This window comes from Volvox carteri (assembly GCF_000143455.1).
Source record: "Volvox carteri f. nagariensis unplaced genomic scaffold VOLCAscaffold_18, whole genome shotgun sequence".
NCBI classification, from domain to species: Eukaryota; Viridiplantae; Chlorophyta; class Chlorophyceae; order Chlamydomonadales; family Volvocaceae; genus Volvox; species Volvox carteri.
Window position 1 is genome coordinate 524625 of NW_003307561.1, and position 18043 is coordinate 542667.

At 57.0% G+C, this 18043-nt stretch overlaps 3 protein-coding genes across 3 annotated transcripts in view; 1 reads left to right on the forward strand and 2 right to left on the reverse strand.

Annotated features, from left to right (window-relative positions):
- The window catches only part of VOLCADRAFT_104652 (uncharacterized protein), a gene marked incomplete at its 3' end in the record, with an annotated part of 26187 nt that extends 17728 nt beyond the window's left edge, over positions 1–8459 (forward strand). The window contains exons 23-35 of the mRNA XM_002950227.1: positions 2–64; positions 422–615; positions 1051–1166; positions 1448–1583; positions 2070–2403; positions 2907–3143; positions 3403–3657; positions 4157–4327; positions 4585–4727; positions 5145–5259; positions 5688–6060; positions 6706–7752; positions 8422–8459. Coding sequence (XP_002950273.1) covers positions 2–64; positions 422–615; positions 1051–1166; positions 1448–1583; positions 2070–2403; positions 2907–3143; positions 3403–3657; positions 4157–4327; positions 4585–4727; positions 5145–5259; positions 5688–6060; positions 6706–7752; positions 8422–8459 — 3222 coding nt within the window. The remainder of the gene's footprint in view (position 1; positions 65–421; positions 616–1050; positions 1167–1447; positions 1584–2069; positions 2404–2906; positions 3144–3402; positions 3658–4156; positions 4328–4584; positions 4728–5144; positions 5260–5687; positions 6061–6705; positions 7753–8421) is intronic.
- A 2505-nt stretch (positions 8460–10964) lies between these two features.
- VOLCADRAFT_90733 (uncharacterized protein) lies at positions 10965–15587 on the reverse strand (the record flags this gene model as incomplete). Its single annotated transcript, XM_002950351.1, has 7 exons — positions 10965–11082; positions 12066–12199; positions 12557–12625; positions 13781–13864; positions 14130–14225; positions 14960–15034; positions 15576–15587. The coding sequence occupies 7 exons, from the start codon at positions 15585–15587 to the stop codon at positions 10965–10967; spliced, it is 588 nt and encodes a 195-aa protein (XP_002950397.1).
- Positions 15588–16729: 1142 nt separating this feature from the next.
- Positions 16730–17529, reverse strand: VOLCADRAFT_104653 (uncharacterized protein). Its single transcript, XM_002950352.1, has 3 exons — positions 17352–17529; positions 17202–17288; positions 16730–17123 (listed from the first exon to the last, which is right to left on the reverse strand). The coding sequence occupies exons 1-3, from the start codon at positions 17514–17516 to the stop codon at positions 17037–17039; spliced, it is 339 nt and encodes a 112-aa protein (XP_002950398.1). The 5' UTR covers positions 17517–17529; the 3' UTR covers positions 16730–17036.
- Positions 17530–18043: the final 514 nt, after the last annotated feature.

Consider the following 18043-nt stretch of genomic DNA (forward strand, 5'->3'; position numbering starts at 1 on the left):
GGTGGACTTCGTTGTGGTAGTCACAGGGTTGTTGGATCTTGCGCTCAGCCACGTGAGCCCCCAGGTGCGTGTCTCAAAGAGTGCCGCCACGTTCATCCACCCACACACCCACGCAGCCACATAGGCCCCCATGTGAGCGTGACTAGGCCGGTGGGGAGTAATGTAAGAGGGTGATTAGAATGCTGGTGGAGCAATGTGACTGGGACATTGCTATTCAGATGTTTCAAAAACGTGTGTTCGGGTCCCCAAAGGGGATTAGACTGATATGTTTCCGTGGACTTGCGCTCCCGGGGACGTTGCAACGCCAGAAATAACAATTCATCATTTGGGGGTTGTGTCTCGCCACTACTTCCGAAACACTCGTATCCACTTCTGGCCCCCCCACTCTGGCCCCCTCGCAACTCCTTGGCCGCGCTCTTAGGCGATCTCCGCGCTGCGGGTCCTCCGGGCCCTCAAGCCCCTGCGGCTGCTGACTGGCTCACCCGGCATGCGGCTGGTGTTCAAGAGTGTGGTGCTGAGCCTGGGCGCCATGGCGCATGTGTCCGTGCTGTGCCTGATGTTCCTCGTCGTGTTCGCCATCTTAGGGGTGCAGCTCTTCAGCGGCAAGCTGTACAGGTACGGCAATGCGTCTGCGTGTCGCTTTTTGCTGGGAGTAAACCCTAACAACCATATCGTATCACAACTTATGTTTATACAACTAGCAGTACGACGGTGCTGCTGCTGACTACTTCGCTCCACGGGTTGGGAAAGGAAGGAGGCTTCCCTGAGGCATTGTGGGGGGGGCCAGGGCAGTGGGCGTGGTCAGAAGGCGCCCCGGGTCACCCAGAAGGAGACCCCAGCGAGCGCCTAGCTGCCCGCTGATGAGAGCACACTCTGGAGGTGGCGATCAAAAAGATGAAGGGACATGCAGCGGGCGGGCGGGGACAGCTCATTGTGAATGGGCCGGACACGCCCTCGGTTATATGTACCCCTGTGCGCGATGGCCAACACGTCCTTGGCCTCCCTTACCCTGAGAAAACATTCCGCAAATCGCGCCAACCGCACACGCAGTTGCAACGACCAGTCGGTGTCGGGTCGCTCCCAATGCGTGGGGTCCTTCCTGGATCCACGCACAAACACCACCCTGGAGCGATCCTGGGACAACGTATGGCCCAACTTCGACAACGGTAAGTACAGCAAGATGTACGGCACAATGCATAATGCACTGACCACGGATCTCCACTTCTTTCCCTTTGCCCATCATCCCCTTGCTACCCACCCCCGCTGCAAATTATCACTTCCCTTCAAATTATCACTTCCCTGCCGCTGCTGGCCTTTGCACGCCGTCACTCCTCTCCTTGCCGTCTCTCGCTCACGCCCGACCCCTCGTGCCTTTTCCCCCGTTTCCCTCCCCCCCCCACGCCCTGTCCCCGTCTCGCCCCCGCCTGTGACTGTCCTCCCCCGTCAGTGGGCAATGCTCTGTTGGCGTGCTTCGTGGTGGCCTCCTGTAACGGCTACATGGACCTGATGACCGCCTCAATGAGCGCCCCCTCGGTGAAGGACCGCCAACCGCACCTGAACTCCAACCCGGCCGCATTCTTCTGGTGGGTGTGGGGAGAGGAAGGGGGGGAAAAGGGGGGAGGGGAAACCCCGAATGGAGAGGAAACCCCGAATGGATAGGACCTGAACGCCATGTACTTAGGTTTGCGGGGGCCCCGCATCGCAGGTCCGTACCGCAGGAGGATGCTCCCCTCGGGCCCAGCCAGCCTAGATGGCAGCCCCCCGCTTCCTCCCCTCTCCCGATTTTTAAGCCTTAACCGCTAGCCCCATCCTCTTCCCACAACACCCCATCGCGTCCCGCTGGAGCTCGAGAAAGCGCAGGGGGCTCTGTCCACCTGGGGCCTGCCCCCTGCTGCAGCAACTTACAACTCATCGCCCCACCAGGTTACACATCCCACTGCTTTATCCCTTCCGGCTGTCTTCCCGCCAATCACCCGGCCCCATGCGGTCTTACCCCCGACGTGTTCATCGGCATTGCCCCCCGCCGCCCCTCGGGGCCTTGCCCCGGTCCGTTATCCACATGCACACAGGTACGTTGGCTTCACGGTTGTGGTGTCCTTCACCCTTCTGAACCTGTACGTGGGAGTCATCTTTTCCCAGTTCTCCCGCATCCGCAACATGAGCACCACGGGGTCCGCCTTCCTCACGAGCCAGCAGCTCGAGTGGGTGGAGATGTCCAAGATGGTGTTCAGGTTGAGGCCGCCGGACAAGAGCGCGCTACCCAGGGGGCCGCTGCGGCGGCCTGTGAGGCGCCTGGCGCAGTCCAAGGCGTTCGAATGGGTGACCTTGATCGTCATTATGGCCAACGTGGCGGTGCTGGCGGCGACATGGTACGGCCAGCCGGCCATCATGGATGACGTACAGGTACGGCATGTTAGTGGTCGTGATGGTTGTGAGCGCCTTCCTCGTCCTGATGCAGCACTCCGCCGCTACGTCGGGATTAAGCCGGCCGCATCGGAGAGTTGTCGTCGAACGGGGGTTGTGTGTTCGGAGGAGCGTTCGACCTCCAAACACAGACAAGCCCCTCCGAACGCGAAACGGGTACATGCCCGGGCATGGCGACCTCTGTGTGTATGAATTTTGTTAAGTGCGTGTATTTTGAATCTGGTGTTAGTGAGCTGGGCCTTCATGGAGAGCTAGGATTTTTATAACCGCCAGTTAACCAGTCGTACTACCAGTTAACCGACTAGAGCGGGGGCCCAGAGGACTCGGATATGCGGCGAGGACTGCACGGCCCAGATATGATTACATGTCCGTGTACATGTTCATGTAAGTAAAGAGGCACGCAAGCAGCCTGCCTGTCGCCACCACCAAACTGATGTCAACTTTCAACCACCAACTTCCAACCATCAACTGTTAACTCACAGGAAAACTTCAACATTGCCTTCACGACCCTCTACACGATAGAGGCCTGCCTCAAGTTGTACGGCCTGGGTTTCCGCCTGTACTTCGGGGACCCCTGGAACAAGTTTGACTTTGTGGTTGTGGTTTCGGGGCTGATCGAGGTGGCGCTGAGGTTCCTGCATACGGGGTACACGCGCGTGCTGCGTGTCTTCCGGTTGCAGAGGCTGTTGCGAGTGGCACGACTGCTGCGGCAGAGCAAGGTAAAGGAGAGCAGCGGAGAGGACTAGGAGAAGTGAGGACGGAAGGCTTGGGGTGAAGAAAAGGGTAGGAAAGCTAGGAACTTGGTAGAAGGAGCAGAACCTCTCCGGTTGTATGAAGGAAAGGACGTATGAAAGAGAGGAAGGTGTGTGCTGTGTACCGCCAGCCTTGAGGACTTGAGGGACAATCGCCTTTGCCAACCACCAGCACCACATCTTTCTCAAACAGCGCCATGCCACTGGTCTCCCCCCCTTCCCATAGGGTATTCGGACTCTGTTCCAGGCGCTGGTCATGTCGCTGCCAGCTTTCGGCAACGTGGGCGCCCTCATCGGGCTGCTCTTCTTCATGTACGCCTACGTGGGTGTGCTGCTGTTCGGCAGGGTGAGACAGGATGACCACACCTCAACCATCAACTCCTCAGCCAACTTCGGCAACTTCGCCCAGGCGCTTTCGGCCCTCCTCCGAGTGGCAACGGGGGACAACTGGACTGACCTCATGTACGGCTGCATGGTGAAGGTAGGTGGGGTCGGGGTTGGCCCCTGGCCACGGGCGGCTGCTCGGGGTGGGGTCAGTACGCATATTGGTGTAAGAGTGTGTGTGAGAATGTGTGTGTGTGTGTATTTGCATAGGTTCGCGGTTTAGTTAGGGCTTCTTTGAGGGGGGCGTGGGCGTACGGGTGGCCGTACGGCAGGGGGATGCTCAGCAGACACAGCTGCACTGATGACGGCGAGCAGGGGGCCGGGTCGCTACAACACGAAGCCTTTAGAAGAGTCGAGTAGAAGCAATGCACCATGGCTAGGGGATCTGGGAAGAGCGGGATCCCTTCCGACAATGCCCCACAATGCCCCTCCCGACCCGACCCGACCCGACCCGGACCACTGGGACCACCGATCTGTCCGGGATCCCTTCCCGCCCCACCCGTCTCTCCGTACGGGGCCCATTCTTCCCTCCCTACCCCCTCCCCTTAACCCCCGATCCTATCCCGCCTCTCCGGCCCCGGGTGGCCCTCCCACAGCCGCCTCGCTGCTCCCGGGACGCCGGTGACTGCGGCAGCTGGTTGGCGCTGCCTTATTTTCTGTCGTTTTTCTTGTTGATCTCCATCATCTTGCTCAACCTGTTCACTGCGGTCATCATTGAAAACTTCGAAAAGGCGCATGAGCAGGACGAGTGGAGGCTCACACCCCAGGTGCAGCTGCCGAGTGCGGGACGCGGGCGTGCAGTTGGGCACCCGTCGGGTTGGGCTTCTGGGCCTTTGGCTTCGTGGGGCAGTGCAGGGCCTGACGACACTCAGGACCTGCATGCGACGTCTGAGTCGTACATTCGCCTGAGTCGTACTTACCACGGCTGCGCCAGTCGTTTTGTTGTTCCCGATGCCTGGCCCCGTTCCCTTGTTGTTTATTAAGGATAACTATTGACTTCTGTTTATCTTTGGCGTGTGGGCAGAACCTGGAGGACTTTGTGATGCTTTGGAGTGAGTTCGACGACGGCTCCGGAACCATCACTCCAGCCGCCCTGGAGCAGCTGCTGCTGCGACTGGACCCTCCCCTAGGTTTAGGGCCTTATGCCGACAACAAGGAGGTCCTCAAGTAAGTCTTCTGCTCCGAGCGTAAAGGCCTTTAACATGCACTAATTAAACATGTCTGAGCTGTGCTCGGTGGGCTGAAGGGTGTTGTTCGGAAATATACTGTTTTGCGGTCTGCTGGGGCGGTCTCGCTGTGGTGCTACGTAATTTTTGACGTCCATTCGTTAGTTATTTAGTTAGTTCTGAGACCCTGGCGACCCTATGCCGGCTGCAATATGAGTTTGATGGGGGTCCTAGGGGCCAGTCACGTGTGTGTGTGTGTGTGTGTGTGTTTTGCCTTCTGTACGAGTAAAACACCAGTGCAAACCCAGCCACACCCCAGGCGTGACCCCTACCTGCTCCCCCCACGTGCCGCCCTCCCGCCAAAAGATGACGTACCGCATGCACCTACCCTGTGTGTGTGTGCCGTTCTGTCGTACAGGTTCGTGTACGACCTGGACATACCGCTGGTGAATAGCCGCGTGCCCTTCCACAAGACCGCTTTTGAGCTTGTCAAGCGAATTAGTCAGACGGATATACCCGAGGGGCAGTTAAAGGTACGGCACGATGGGGTAGTGTCTGGCGGGGTTGAGGTGGCCAGACCGACATACATACCCGAGTTGAAGCGGGGTATGCATGGGGATCCCCCGGAGGTTTGAGGGGGTGCAGTGGAGGCTGTGGAGACAGCGCAAAAGGCCATAGGAGTGCAGGATGTGAAGCCGTCGCCAACGCGGAAGGTAATTCTCGCTGCTTCACAAGCCCGGGGCTAGGAGCCCACGGGAGCTTGCGATTGTACGGCCCTGGGGACGACGTGCATGGCCGTGAGGTGGCTGCTTTACAATGCCCTGCCCAGCCGCCGCTGCACCCGAAATGTCATAAATCCCGCCTTAAGAAGTGTGGTCCAACCGCCCAAGGACCCCGCAACACCACTAAACAACTCCCCCCGGCCTTCCCCCCTTCCCCTCCGGGATCCCCCGGCGCACAGGCCCAGATGGAGGGCCGTGTGGAGGCGTTTTTCCGTGACCTGAACAGCTCATGCAAACAGGATGGCCAAATGCACTTCACAGTCGCCTTCAGCGTCATGCTAATACAGCGCCGCTGGCGCTCCCGCTTCCGCGCCAACCGACTGCGGCAAAAGCGCGCCTGGCGGGCGTCCCGTTGCGAGGCGCCCGCGTACCGCTCCCTGATGGATGGCTCGGGACCGCAACGTGTGGTGGAGGCGCTCATGCGGGAGGGAGCCCGCGCTGTGGCGGCGGAGGCGGCGGCGGTGAAGCCGGCGGCGCCGCCGCCGCTGGATGCAACGGCGACAGCGGTATCAGGGCCTGGGGATGTACACGTGGCCGATACGCCGACTCTAGGTGAGTGGATGGGAGGTAAAGGGTGTTCGAGCGAGCGGGCGGCTGCGGTGGCTGGTTGCTCGGTGTGTCGCACCCTGGGCGCTAGGTTCCGGAAGTACCTGCTGACAGGACGCAGTGCTGATCTGCTGCAACAGCTCTAGCCCAGCTCCAGCGCGGTCGCCGCTGCGGTGCGCCCTCAAGCCTTCAGCGCCTGCTTGGATGCTGCCCGCTTGCCGCTCTGAAGACCGGAAGAGGATTTCTTTCCTTCCTAACGGAAATGTACTTCTTTTCGGCTTCCACTTCCCGGGGTTAGCCGAGACTTCTCCCGGAAATTCTCCTGTCCACTATTCCTCTCTCCCCCCGTCTTTCTTCCCCTCCTCGCTTAACTCCCAATATCAAAATTCATCTGGGGGTTGTCGCCGCACCCGGCGCCCACCTCGCCACGTTGGGTCCGTGTTTCGCTGTCCGTGCGTGACGTTGTCCCACCAGGCCCCAGGACACGGACGTGGCCCAAGGCGAGTCTCACCGACCCGGGTGTCTCAGCAGCGGCTTCCACAGCATCATTCGCCGCAGCTGCTGCTGCTGCTGCTGCTGCTGCTGCTGCTGCTGCTGCTGTGGTCCACAAGTCCAGCGGCGGGCAGCTGCAGCTGCTGCCCGGCTTCGCAGGGGACGCCCTCAGCCTCGGCCCCGCCGCCAGTCTTCGCTGGACCCTCAATCCCAATCTGGTGCCCGCAAGCCTGAGGCTGGCTGTCGGGAACGCCGCCGACGCCGCGCGGCGCCGGCAGCAGGAGCAGCAGCAGCAGCAACAGCCGACGGCCCTCTTACAATGGGCCCCTCTGCGCAGCTTGGCGCGGCTGGCCACGAGGATCAGCACCAACTCAAGCGGGGAGCTGCAGCCGACGTCACCTCCGATGCGTCGCGCACTGACGGCAGCGGACGATGCCCTGGCGGCGCCGCGGCCGCACTACAGCTCAGCAAATGGTCGTTTATTCAATTCCATGCGACGCATTCGCGCATTCCAGGACAATAACATGCCGCCGAGGCTCCCCATGCGGCCCAGATCTTGGACGGGAGCGCCCGAAGGCGGCTGCACCGTGAACAGCGCCATGGGTGGCGCCGGCGATCTCAATGGCTGCAGCCTCAGGACGATATCTACCGTGGAAGCCGTACCAATGGACGAGCGGGAGCTGCGGCCCAGGTTCCTGAAACCCGAGTCTCCCGCCGGCGCTAGCGCGAGCCGCGGCAGCGGAGGTGGCGGAGGCAGCGGCCTGGGCGGTATCGCCAGCGGCCTGGCGGCCTCCATGCGCCGGTACTTCAGCTTCCGCAAAGGCCCCGCGACGGCAATTGAGGAGCCCTCAAGTACGACAAGGGGCGGCGGCGGAGGCAGCTTCGGCAGGCGGAGTCCCTCCCGTATCAGCCCAAGTTGGCGGCGGCGGGGACGGAGGCAGGGCGCGCCCATGGCGTCAGTACTGCGACCGTCTTTGGACGTTGGCAATAGTACGGCCATGATGGCGGCGCCGACATCTACAGCGGTATCTCAGCGGAAGCTCCGCGCCATGTTGGATTTCGCGATGGCGGCTGGGGAGCTGGCGGCTGGCGGCGACGAGTCCTTTCCCTCCAGCCGTTCCGTATCCCGGCGGCGTTGGGCTCCAGGGACGGTCGGTGGCGACAGCACACGGTCAATCTGTACGACACCGGATGGCAATGGCAACGGTAGGCTGGCGCTCGGAAGCCGCCGTGCCAGTGGCGATGGCGGCGGTGATCGTGGCGGTGGAGGTTTTCGGTTCCGGCTGCACCAAGCCGGCAGGAGCGGTAGGCGTGTCAACATAAGCAGCAGTGGCGGCAGCGACAGCGATAGTGGCAGCGACAGCGACAGTGGCAGCGACAGTGGCAGTGGAAGTGGTAGAGGCAGTGGTAGTGGCAGCGGCAGTGGAAGTGGCAGTGGTAGAGGCAGCGGCAATGGCAATGGCAGTGGTAGAGGCAATGGCAATGGCAGTGGTAGAGGCAGTGGCAGCGGCAGTGGCAATGGCAGTGGCAGTGGCAGTGGCAGTGGCAGTGGCAGCGGCAGTGGCAATGGCAGTGGCAGTGGCAGTGGCAATGGCAGTGGCAGTGGCAGTGGCAGTGGCAATGGCAATGGCGGTAAAGGGGACATGCGATGGGGTCCCAGGCCATTGAGCATTATCACGGAGGAAGGCGGCGGCGGGGCTGGAGGCGATGGGAGTGGCGGCGGCCGATGATTCAATGCCAGCAGGTATAGTTAACGACCCAGAACAGGAACATCGGAGCGGTGAGTAGCACGGCTTGTGATCGTGCAAGGACGCGGCGGGGTGATTATTGTTTATGGATGAAATGATGTGACGGTACGTGCGCGCGATGCTGCAGTGCGCAAAGTTAAGGATCAGTTCGTACGGATCCGCTAGGGAGTGCGCAGCCATTCCGCGTCGAGCGAGCAAATGTTTTGTCTAGGGTGGCTAAGGATAAATGGCCAAATGCTAATTAAGCAATGCCAACGTCAACATGTTCGGCAGCATCTTCTAGCGCTGCATTCAGCAATTTTCAACGCTGAGACAGGCCGCCAAAGCGCGCAGGCGTCCAGCCGCCGGGCTCTTTCTCATCCCGTCGAGTGGTAGATACGGAAATACGGCAAAACTCCGGCGCAAACCGCCGACATTTCTCTAATTTGGTTAACGGCTAACGGCAAGCGGCCTTCAAGTGTGACGAGATGATGGATATTGAGGCACGAGAGCGACGCCGTGGAGTGAAAGAGAAATGCGTGTGGTTTCGGCGCGTCTGCCTGCCTCCCCGCCTGCGCGGAGAGCACCGAGGCGGCGGACTTCATCACAAACGACATCAGCTCGATTGAAACGAAAAAAGAATTTTAATCAAAGCGAGAAGGAGATCCTTTTTTTCGCCACCCCAATGCGAATCGAATTGGAGACCGGAGGCTTGACTCTGCTGTTGACCTTGTTGGCAGGCGCTGCTCCACTCCAGGGAGAGCTGGGGTGCGATCTTAGGGTCCCGACGTTAACCGGTACAGAAAGCACTAGCTGCCCATTGGCAACTCTGCCGTTGCGGAGCGTGACGGTGTTAGGCGGTCACTCGAGTGATGCCTCTGGTGCCATGCATGGGGCTGACCCGAGCAATATACGGCTTGCAAGTAGAGGCTTCGGTGATCGTTCGTTCTAAGAGAAGGAGCGATGAATTGTGACAGTCTTTGGCGACAGTCGTCGGAACGGTAATAATGACGACTTGAAGGTAAGCGCAGCAGCGGGTTGGCGTCAGCGCGTTTTGTGATCTTTGTGTAAGGCAGAGAGGGCTGCGAGGAGAATGGAGAAGAGGAAAGGTGAGAAGAGGAATTCTTCATCATCATGTGCGTACATTTCAATTGCAGTTTTTCCGTTCTGTAAACGTCTGTATGGTTGCAGCCTTTCGCCTTCGCATCGCGGCGGAAGGCGCAGTGAGATCGCCGGTTCGTAGTCGAAGCTGTACGGCAGAGATGAACGATTTGGATGCCGTGCATTTCATGGGAAGCGCATGCCGAGGTACTTATTTTGCGCATAATTTCCGCTTCCATAGAGAACCGCGGAGTGGTAAGAGGCTGAAGCTTTTTTATGGTGTGCGAAGATCGATTACCAGAAGGAGTAAGGCGTTGAGATGGCTAGTTCATGCATCCGTAGAGTACTGAAGTGGAGCGATGATTGCGGCAGCGTCGCGCGAATTGTGGATCACTACTATTGTAGAGTAATACTGACTGGAAATGTCCAGAACCCTAGCGATGCAGAGGGAGTTTACCGAACAGTGTGTGGTGAGAACACGAGGACCCTCAAATGAAGGTCCGTTGCGAAGGGGTTGAGAAAGGAGTGACGGGAGGAGGAGCCGGTTGTTGCATGAGAGCCACGTGCTTATGCTGTGCACGCCTCGCAATATGTGGTGAGAGTCAATTTTGACACAGCGAAAAGATGCAAATACACACAAAAAAAACATCGTACACTCTGTCTGGCCCAACTTTCCTTTAAACTTCCAGTTTGCGTTTGGCACTCGGTGACGTGCTCGGTGCAAAAGAGTTCTGCGTATGGCAACTAGAAATTATTATAGACTCAATTGTGCTTCGACGCGATGTTTTATCTACCAACATCACGCCATGTAAACCGTAGTGCTCATCAGTAACCAGTTGCTGTTGTTGCGCACTTCCTAAATGTCTTATACCAATCCGGTGCTGGTGGATTAGTTGTTCGAAAGTACGTCGTACGCATGTAACAAGCCTCGGTACTCGACCGTCAACATGTCGCTATTTCTGAGTTGTATGTTTTGTTTGCATATCCTTCGTAGTTACGGTGGTGTAAATAACCGAAATAATCTACTACTCAAAAAACACCATGCTGCCCAACCCACCTGCAGCTGAATGCCTGTATCGTACAGTAATGTTAATGTCGTTCCGTACAAGGCTAACTGCCAGTTACAAACCAGGTCAGAAGAGACGGGAGTCACTTCGCTCTCGACGCAGGAAGGCGCCCGGATGACATCCGTTCAAGCAAATAACACCGTCACAACCGTCTCCGCAGCGTTTCCTAACGGCTAGTGTTCGCCATCCCCCCCAGCACAACTTCCACTGCCACCCTGGGCGGTACGGAAGATCTGTGCCGCACCTCCCCGCTCGCCGCAAAACGAATATAACATCCCAACATCCACTCATCCGCAACCCTCGTCCAAATCTAAACTTCAACAAATCTAAAACAAAACAACTCAACCTTATCCGTTACTGAAAACGGACTCCTCTCTCCCTAATGTTGATTCGACCATTGGCCGTATTCATCAGGCCAGCGCATACACACCACACTTACATCTCTTGTGTACAACGAACCAGCCTTAACGAATCAACCTGGGAAATAAAGCGAGACTCGACGACGCCGTCCTCCTCGCCTAACTCAGTGCCGCGGCGGGTTGCCCGCGAAGCGCCACATGTCGGCAAGACCGTCCAGGGGGGCAGTCATGGTGTTGGCGATCACGTTGAGGGGGGGCTTGTTCGGGGCCCAGGGGTGCGGCCTGAGTGGACACGGCGGTTGGGGGTACTTGGTGAAAGTAAGGTGGCATCGCGGTAAGTCCCTGAGAGCCGTGTGATAGATCGGGAGCTTACAGCAGATGCCCTCCCCCCCACGTCAAGAGCATGTCATCAGTGGGTAACGATAGTATGCCACTTACCCATTTCCACGACCTCGTCTGGCCCTGCACCTTTGCCGAGGCTGCTGCTGCTGAGCGGGCTACTGCCGATCAGGCCCCTAGTGCTGCTGCCGATCAGGCTGCTGCTGAGCGGGCTACTGCCGATCAGGCCCCTAGTGCTACTGCCGATCAGGCTGCTGCTGAGCGGGCTACTGCCGACCAGGCCCCTAGTGCTGCTGCCGAGCCCCGTTTGATTTTTATCTCGATATGAAGTTAAACCCATCGTAGAAAGAAGTAAATTAGATTTTAAAAATGCTCACAGGTTGTTATGTGGTCTAATTATTTGGATACAACGACAATAGTTTCGGAGACGATAGCTAATTCCTCGAAAACAATTGATTTAATGATTTTCCAGCCAAATGCGCCTTACCATAGTGCAGATTATTATTTGCAATAGCCTTATTGACATATGATATTACTCCAAACGTCTGAGCAATTATTAGTGTTGCTCCTATAATTTTCGGGAGCCTGCCGCTGCCGAGACTGCCGCTGCCGAAGACTGCCGCTGCCGAGACTGCCGCTCTTCCGTTCTTCCCTTCCACTGCTCCCTCCCCACCAAACCAGGCTGATCAGGGGCCAGGTGGTCGCAACCCAGGTAGTCGCTCCCAAACTGACAACGACAGTCACCGCACACACACATGTGTGTTCCGACCAAAAGCAATCAACCAACTTGGCGATACAAACCAGATAACTGTCCATAACCTCCGCGAAGAGGCTCCCCCTTTCGACCTGGCGAATATCATCCACCAGTCCTCCCTCCCCCCTTCCCACCTCGCCCCCACCTCGCCCCGCTTGCCCCCCAAACGCACCTGGTGACCGCATGACTCTTAGCCGACTCGAACTTCTTGCCCAAGTGCGACAGCAGGTCGGCATCCACGCCCGGAAGCGATTCAAAGCGCGGCCACACCTGAGTCTCCTCCTCCGCGACGTGGTGGTACAACACCTATACCACGTGAAAATTGACGTTCACACAGATCGAAAATTGACAACAAATCGATGTGTAATACTATCAAAAGAAAGTAAACGTACCTTTTATGTTTACGGCTCGGCCTATGGGAACCTTGCCCGTAGCAGCTATCGTATAGAACGGCACACACCAATAATATACACGCGATCCCATCGTCCCGGAGGGGCCTTTTCGGCGGCCAGCTACCACATCATCATGGCCGCTGGCGCAAAAAAGACTGAGATGCTCACCTTTATTACCCCCTCCCGGGTGCGAATCCGCCCTCTGGGCTACACAGCCACCAGACACACTCCCCGAACCCCGAACCCCGAACCCCCCTCCCACAACAAACACCTTCATGGCCTCGTCCAGCTTCGCGGTGTATGCCGTCTCTCCGTTCTTCTCGATAGTCATGTTGTTAGCCTGGCGACGACAAGCCCGCCCGCAAGGCGACAACAGAATGGTTCAGGCCGGGGCGGAGGACAGGGCAGGGCAGGACGGAAAGGCTTTTTTTAACCAAAAGTGAGACTGAGCTGCGTGCCTGACCGTGTTGCTGGACGTTTGTTGGTCGGCGCTACTACTGAGTGAAGGAGACTGCCCTGGGGGAGCCGACACCGCCCCGCATGCAAATCCATATCCAGCACGCAGCGTCCGGAGTGGCCTAGGTTACACTGGTGCATTTCATTTCATACACTACAAAAGAAAGAAAAAAGAAAGAAGATATGCACATACATGCATGCCACCCTGTAACATGCATGCCACCCTGTAACAACATACAGAGGTTAAGGCCTGACTTCTGCTCCCAGTCGACCCAGTCGACCCGGGTTCAAATCCGCCTGCCGGCTCCTCGGGTGTTTGAGGAGTGATGAAATGGGAGGTGGCCCCCCATCTTATGGACGGTGTAGGACGTGATAATATCAACTTGCGAGCTGACCAGGAACTAAGTTGATGCGCCGTTGATCCGCTAGATTTGGTTGGATGCTGGTGGTGAGTTGCCGAACCCAACGAATACATTCTGAAGTCGGATGGGGTGACGGATTAGGGTGCCCCTCTAGCAGGGGAGAGCAGGGACTGCCCCGGGAAAGGGGGCCGCTGGCGAAGTTAACCACCCTGTAACAACATACATACATACATACACGCTACTCGGGTCCTGCGCCTGTCATAATCGCGCCACCATTGCGAGATGTGCCGAGTGGCGAGTGACGAGCCTAGGGAAGGCTATCCCCCCCTGCTGCTGCGACGTCTTCTTTGGCTGCCTGCCTACACTCCGGGCTCGAGGGTGCAGCGCCCTAACAGGCATTGCATGGCTTTCCATTCAGCAGACGTGGCAGCCCTGGACGCCATATTACCGCCGGCGCTCGGGAGGCAGCCTGGCGCAGAGGTGTGCTGCCAGCTGGCTGACATCACCCCCCAGGCGGGTGATGGGATGAACGAGCTGGCTCCCCTGTGGACGTGCTAACTAACAACAAACAACGACTACCTGTTTGCGCATTCCGCCTGGGGACACGGGCGGACATGTCGCAGTGAAGCTAACCCCTCGATTGCAGCTCTCCCGAATTCGCACACGCGATGCCGTACCTCGTACAGCAGATCCTTCATCTTCTGATGGCCGTCATGTCCCAGTAAGTGGTCGGCCGCCTCATCGCCCAAACGTTTGCGGATCTGCAACAAAGGGATCAAGGCCGCACCAGCAATGATATGTAATAGTGCTGCTGCAGAGTAGCAGGGGGCCAGGTGTGCCGACTCCTGCGCAAACTCAACGTTTTTACGTCGACCAAAACGGCAGAGCACATCGCCGAGTCCTTAGCACCTGTTCATTTAGGATGACGGGCGCGGAACGTAAGCGTTCCGCCAGCCGCTAAAAATAGTGGTCACTGCCGTTGGCAGCCTCTCACCTTCCATTCCCACTCCCACCCCCCACTCCCACCTGCCAGCAGACCGCAAGGCCCCAGCTCACCTCAGGGTACATCACCTCCTCCTCCGCAGAGCTGTGCATCGCAATCTCCCGGATCAGCGCCCAGCCCTGGTGGGGTGGGGTGGGGTGGGGTGGGGTGGGGTGGGGCGGGGTGGGGTGGCAGCACAGCGGCAGCCACAGATTGTTGTGTGTTGGAGGGGTTAAAAGTGTATTACCTAAGCTGCTGTAGCTGCAGCATCAGCAGCAGCAGCAGCAGCGGCACAGGCGACATCAAATGGCGATATTAATCACAACAACGCGCAGTACGGCGCAATAGCGATCCCCTTAAAAAAAAGGGCCGGTATTCAGCTAACCCCACAGATTTAACATTGTGGGGTGTATGGAGTGTCCTGGCCTCCTTCTACGCCGCACTCGTGTAGGCCTTGTTGGTGGTGGAGTCGTATCGCTGTTGGGCAAACGCGGGGCCTGCTGTGACCCACGAATGATTGCGGGACATAACACACGACAGCTACCGCTTATCACAGAAATGAAACGCTGCGTATGCAACAGTAACAGCGGCGCCAGGACCAACGACCACGACCGCCAGAGACTGGTGGACCGGCGACCCATGGGACGGGTTGGAAATACGGCGTTATAAAGGATTCGGCTATCAAGGGTTTCCGTGATAATTGACACGAAGACAACATGCAAATGGCGGCGTTAAGAAACTTATTACGAGAAACAGTCCGACCTCTTTCGCAGGGGGAGACCGACGACACGTTTCCTTGCAGGTGCACAGGAGTGCGAATAGATGCAGCATATGACCGGCACCGCAAAGGCGCACACCAGTTCTACGGTCGCACCAGCTTTTGCTTCATCTCGTTGTTCATGTTGGGCCCATTGTACTCGGTCCACATAGATTTGAAGTTGGCGTGGTCCTGAGTGCATTCGGCAGGAACATGGCAGGCAGGAAACTAGGAAGACGGTGGGAAGGCGAACAGAATTGAAATTCTTGCCGGCGGGCGCGCCTTCCCTTCCGGCTGGCAGGCAGGCAGGCAGGCAGGCAGGCAGAGAGGCAGGTAACGGAGCCATATTTCCTTCCCCAAAAAATGGAACCAAGGTGGCCTCGCGGTTGAACGCGGGTCGCGTGACCGCTCATTGCGAGCTCCTGGGGGTGGGAGCCACAACACGGAAATCTTATGGAACGCGTGCGAAGGGAAAAAAAGCAACGCAACGCGACAGCGCGGAACCGCGCGTCTACTTCCGAAAGCTCTTCCGTTTCGGTTCTCATCTCAAGTCACATTCCGAATTGGAGGTTATGGAGGAAAGGTAGTCCTGTCCTTGAACATGAACCGGTTCTACAAAGTTCTCGCCTGTGCGATGCATGCGCGCGTGCACTGTCCAATTAAGAAAGGCGCCGCAACCAGTCGCTCAGGTGCCCGCAACGAGCATTATGTCGTTCTAAATTGGCAGCCCCACCTGGTTAATCATAGTGATGACAGATGGGTTGGTGGGATAGTCGGTAGCGGCCATTCTTCTTCCGAGCTCTCGAAGCGCGGCCGCGGGATTGCGTGAAAGACAACTGCCTTGTTCCAGCAAACCAGCTGCCCTCTGACCCAAAACACGCAACATGCAGAAATAGGATGTCAAATTAGCAAGATGCCTCTCCAACGAGCCGTTTTGACTACATATGTCTGCGGGGTTGCGTGTTAAGTACTTGCGAATGACGCGGGCGGCGTGAGAGGACTGACGTCAAGCATCGTACAATCGACATAACCACTGGACATCTGTGGTCGCGTTACGGTAGCCAATCGATTCCCTCGCTTGTCACTCATCAATGTGTCCGCTATGGTTGCGTATGCACGCAGCAATTGAAACCCCACAAGTTACTTTTGGACCTCGTCTTCAAGAGTGTCGGATGTGTCAGAAATCGTCGGAGTTGAAGGCGCTTCTCGTCGATACTCCCTAATTTGCTTTACAAGCAACCCCGTACTACAAGCCAAACCGTCAAGTTCGCAGTTTCAGTGAAGAAAGGAACCTTTCGGCCTCACAGCCGTCTGCCAAGTGTATTTTCACGAGCTGTTGTCCGAGTCGCTTGACAGCGGGAAGATGGGCGCGAGGAAAGGAGGATTCTAAAAGTACATATAAGCATCAATCTGGGTCCGAGAAATCCGCCGTGTTCGGACCGAACGTTCTGGATATTTCGTTTGTCCAGAAAATCGCAAGATCAGCGATGGTTATTTCTAATGCGCAACTAAAGCATTCATGCACACGTGCGCCTGCGGCAACATTGTGGTAACGAAGCGCTGTCGGGTGCATGTTTGGAGCGCTCACCCATCTTTCCATCGACAAAGGGCAACGAGGTGCACCGTATGGGTATTGTCCACATGTCACATCAGTTTGGAAATTAAAGTCCCTTTGGGCGGGAACGGGACGGGGTGGCGTTCGGATGGCGCGATGATATGCACTATGCACACATACACTGACAGTACAGCGGCTCGGACACAGTCATCCATTATGCCTTGGCCTTGGGGACCTAGATGCGCAGAAATACATGTGTGATCCCTGCCATATCCCTCTGGGCAGGGTGCTGCCCGGGGTAGGCGTATTCGTCGCTCCTGAACATTATTTTCCGTAAACACCGTCGTAGTCTGTATTTTCGGTGTAGGCGGGCATTTGGGAAGGTGTAAACCTGTGTCACACGCTAAGAAGCCAAAAGCTACAGAAAACTGGAGGATAGGGCCTTTGGATCGCCATCTCAGTGCTTGCCAAGTCGGGGCAACCAAGAGGCCCTCTCTGTGTGGACAACCCGGGGGCGGTCAGGTGCCACGCCTTCACAAAAAACGCAACTCCATACAGCTGTCCTGCAGGCTAGGTTGTACCCCTTCTAAAACCTCTGTTTACAACCATTATAAGCCTCAGGAATGCCAGCCGCGTCCTTCACTTGAACAGCTTCTCTATCTCGCTGAGCGTGTCCTTCGCAGCTTGAAGCTCCTCCGTCTCCTTAAGGTCTTCCACGTTTTCAACCTGAGAGTAAAAACAAGTCCACGTGGAATGATCGCATGCTAAAAGCCTGTAGATATCGGAGTGCAGTTTCAGACCCACCACGAAGGATTGAAGCTCCGCCAAGGCCGCTTCCAGCCGTTGGCGAGTTTGCGGTATCATCATGGCAGATTCTTGAAGCACATTTTCCTGAATCCGTAAACGTTGTACCTTTTGATTGCTCAAAGCATGCTCGTGTGCACAAGCTCTTACCGCCTGCTTTACATCGCTGATATCTGCTCCCGCGGCCTTCATCTTATCCACCCGAGCCTGTTCCTTGTCGCGTTCCTTCTCATAGTAACCCAGCTCTTTGTGAAGCCGCTTCACGCTGTTCGTCTTCACTTTACAAAGCTTAACAAGTTCCGCCGAGGAAGCCATCTTCAATAACCGGTCTTGCCTTGGAATGGAACTCTTTTTAGTTAAGTTATGTTATGTTATGTTATGTTACAAGCTCGCGAGAGCTCGTCAGGCCCAGACCAGCCATGAGACTCATGGACCGCAGGTTCTGGCGTAGTCAAAAAGAAAGGAAGAAAAAATTTGAAAAGGAAAAAGGGTTATGAAATCCATTTGCGAGAGAAAACAGCAACTAGAGTAAGCGACCTTAGCGTGCGACGCATCGTCCAGATGTCGCATATGATCTGTGCAAGTCCGCGCTGAATCATCTATCTCCATAGCAGAACTCATATTAGACAGGGGCTCGATATCAGCCTGGCGTACGCCTAGGTTAAGGAGCTCTTCCCGTAGGTCGTTGTAGGCGGGATACTCTAGCAACACGTGAAACTCATCTTCTACTGCATAATTGTTGCCACAGACCCTGCACCAGCGCTCTTGGCGCGACCGACCGCCGGGTGGACTAACCGCCAAAGGCCACGGCCCTAAGCAAACCGCAGCAGTGACAAGTACGA

What these genes read in the sequence shown, in the direction of transcription:
- VOLCADRAFT_104653 (XM_002950352.1), bottom strand. Translation starts at nt 17,516, where the DNA reads ATGGCTTCCTCGGCGGAACTTGTTAAGCTTTGTAAAGTGAAGACGAAC. An exon ending in TCAGCGATGTAAAGCAGGCG is followed by an intron (nt 17,289 to 17,351) that starts GTAAGAGCTTGT and finishes TTACGGATTCAG; the next exon opens with GAAAATGTGCTTCAAGAATC. An exon ending in CGGAGCTTCAATCCTTCGTG is followed by an intron (nt 17,124 to 17,201) that starts GTGGGTCTGAAA and finishes TTTTACTCTCAG; the next exon opens with GTTGAAAACGTGGAAGACCT.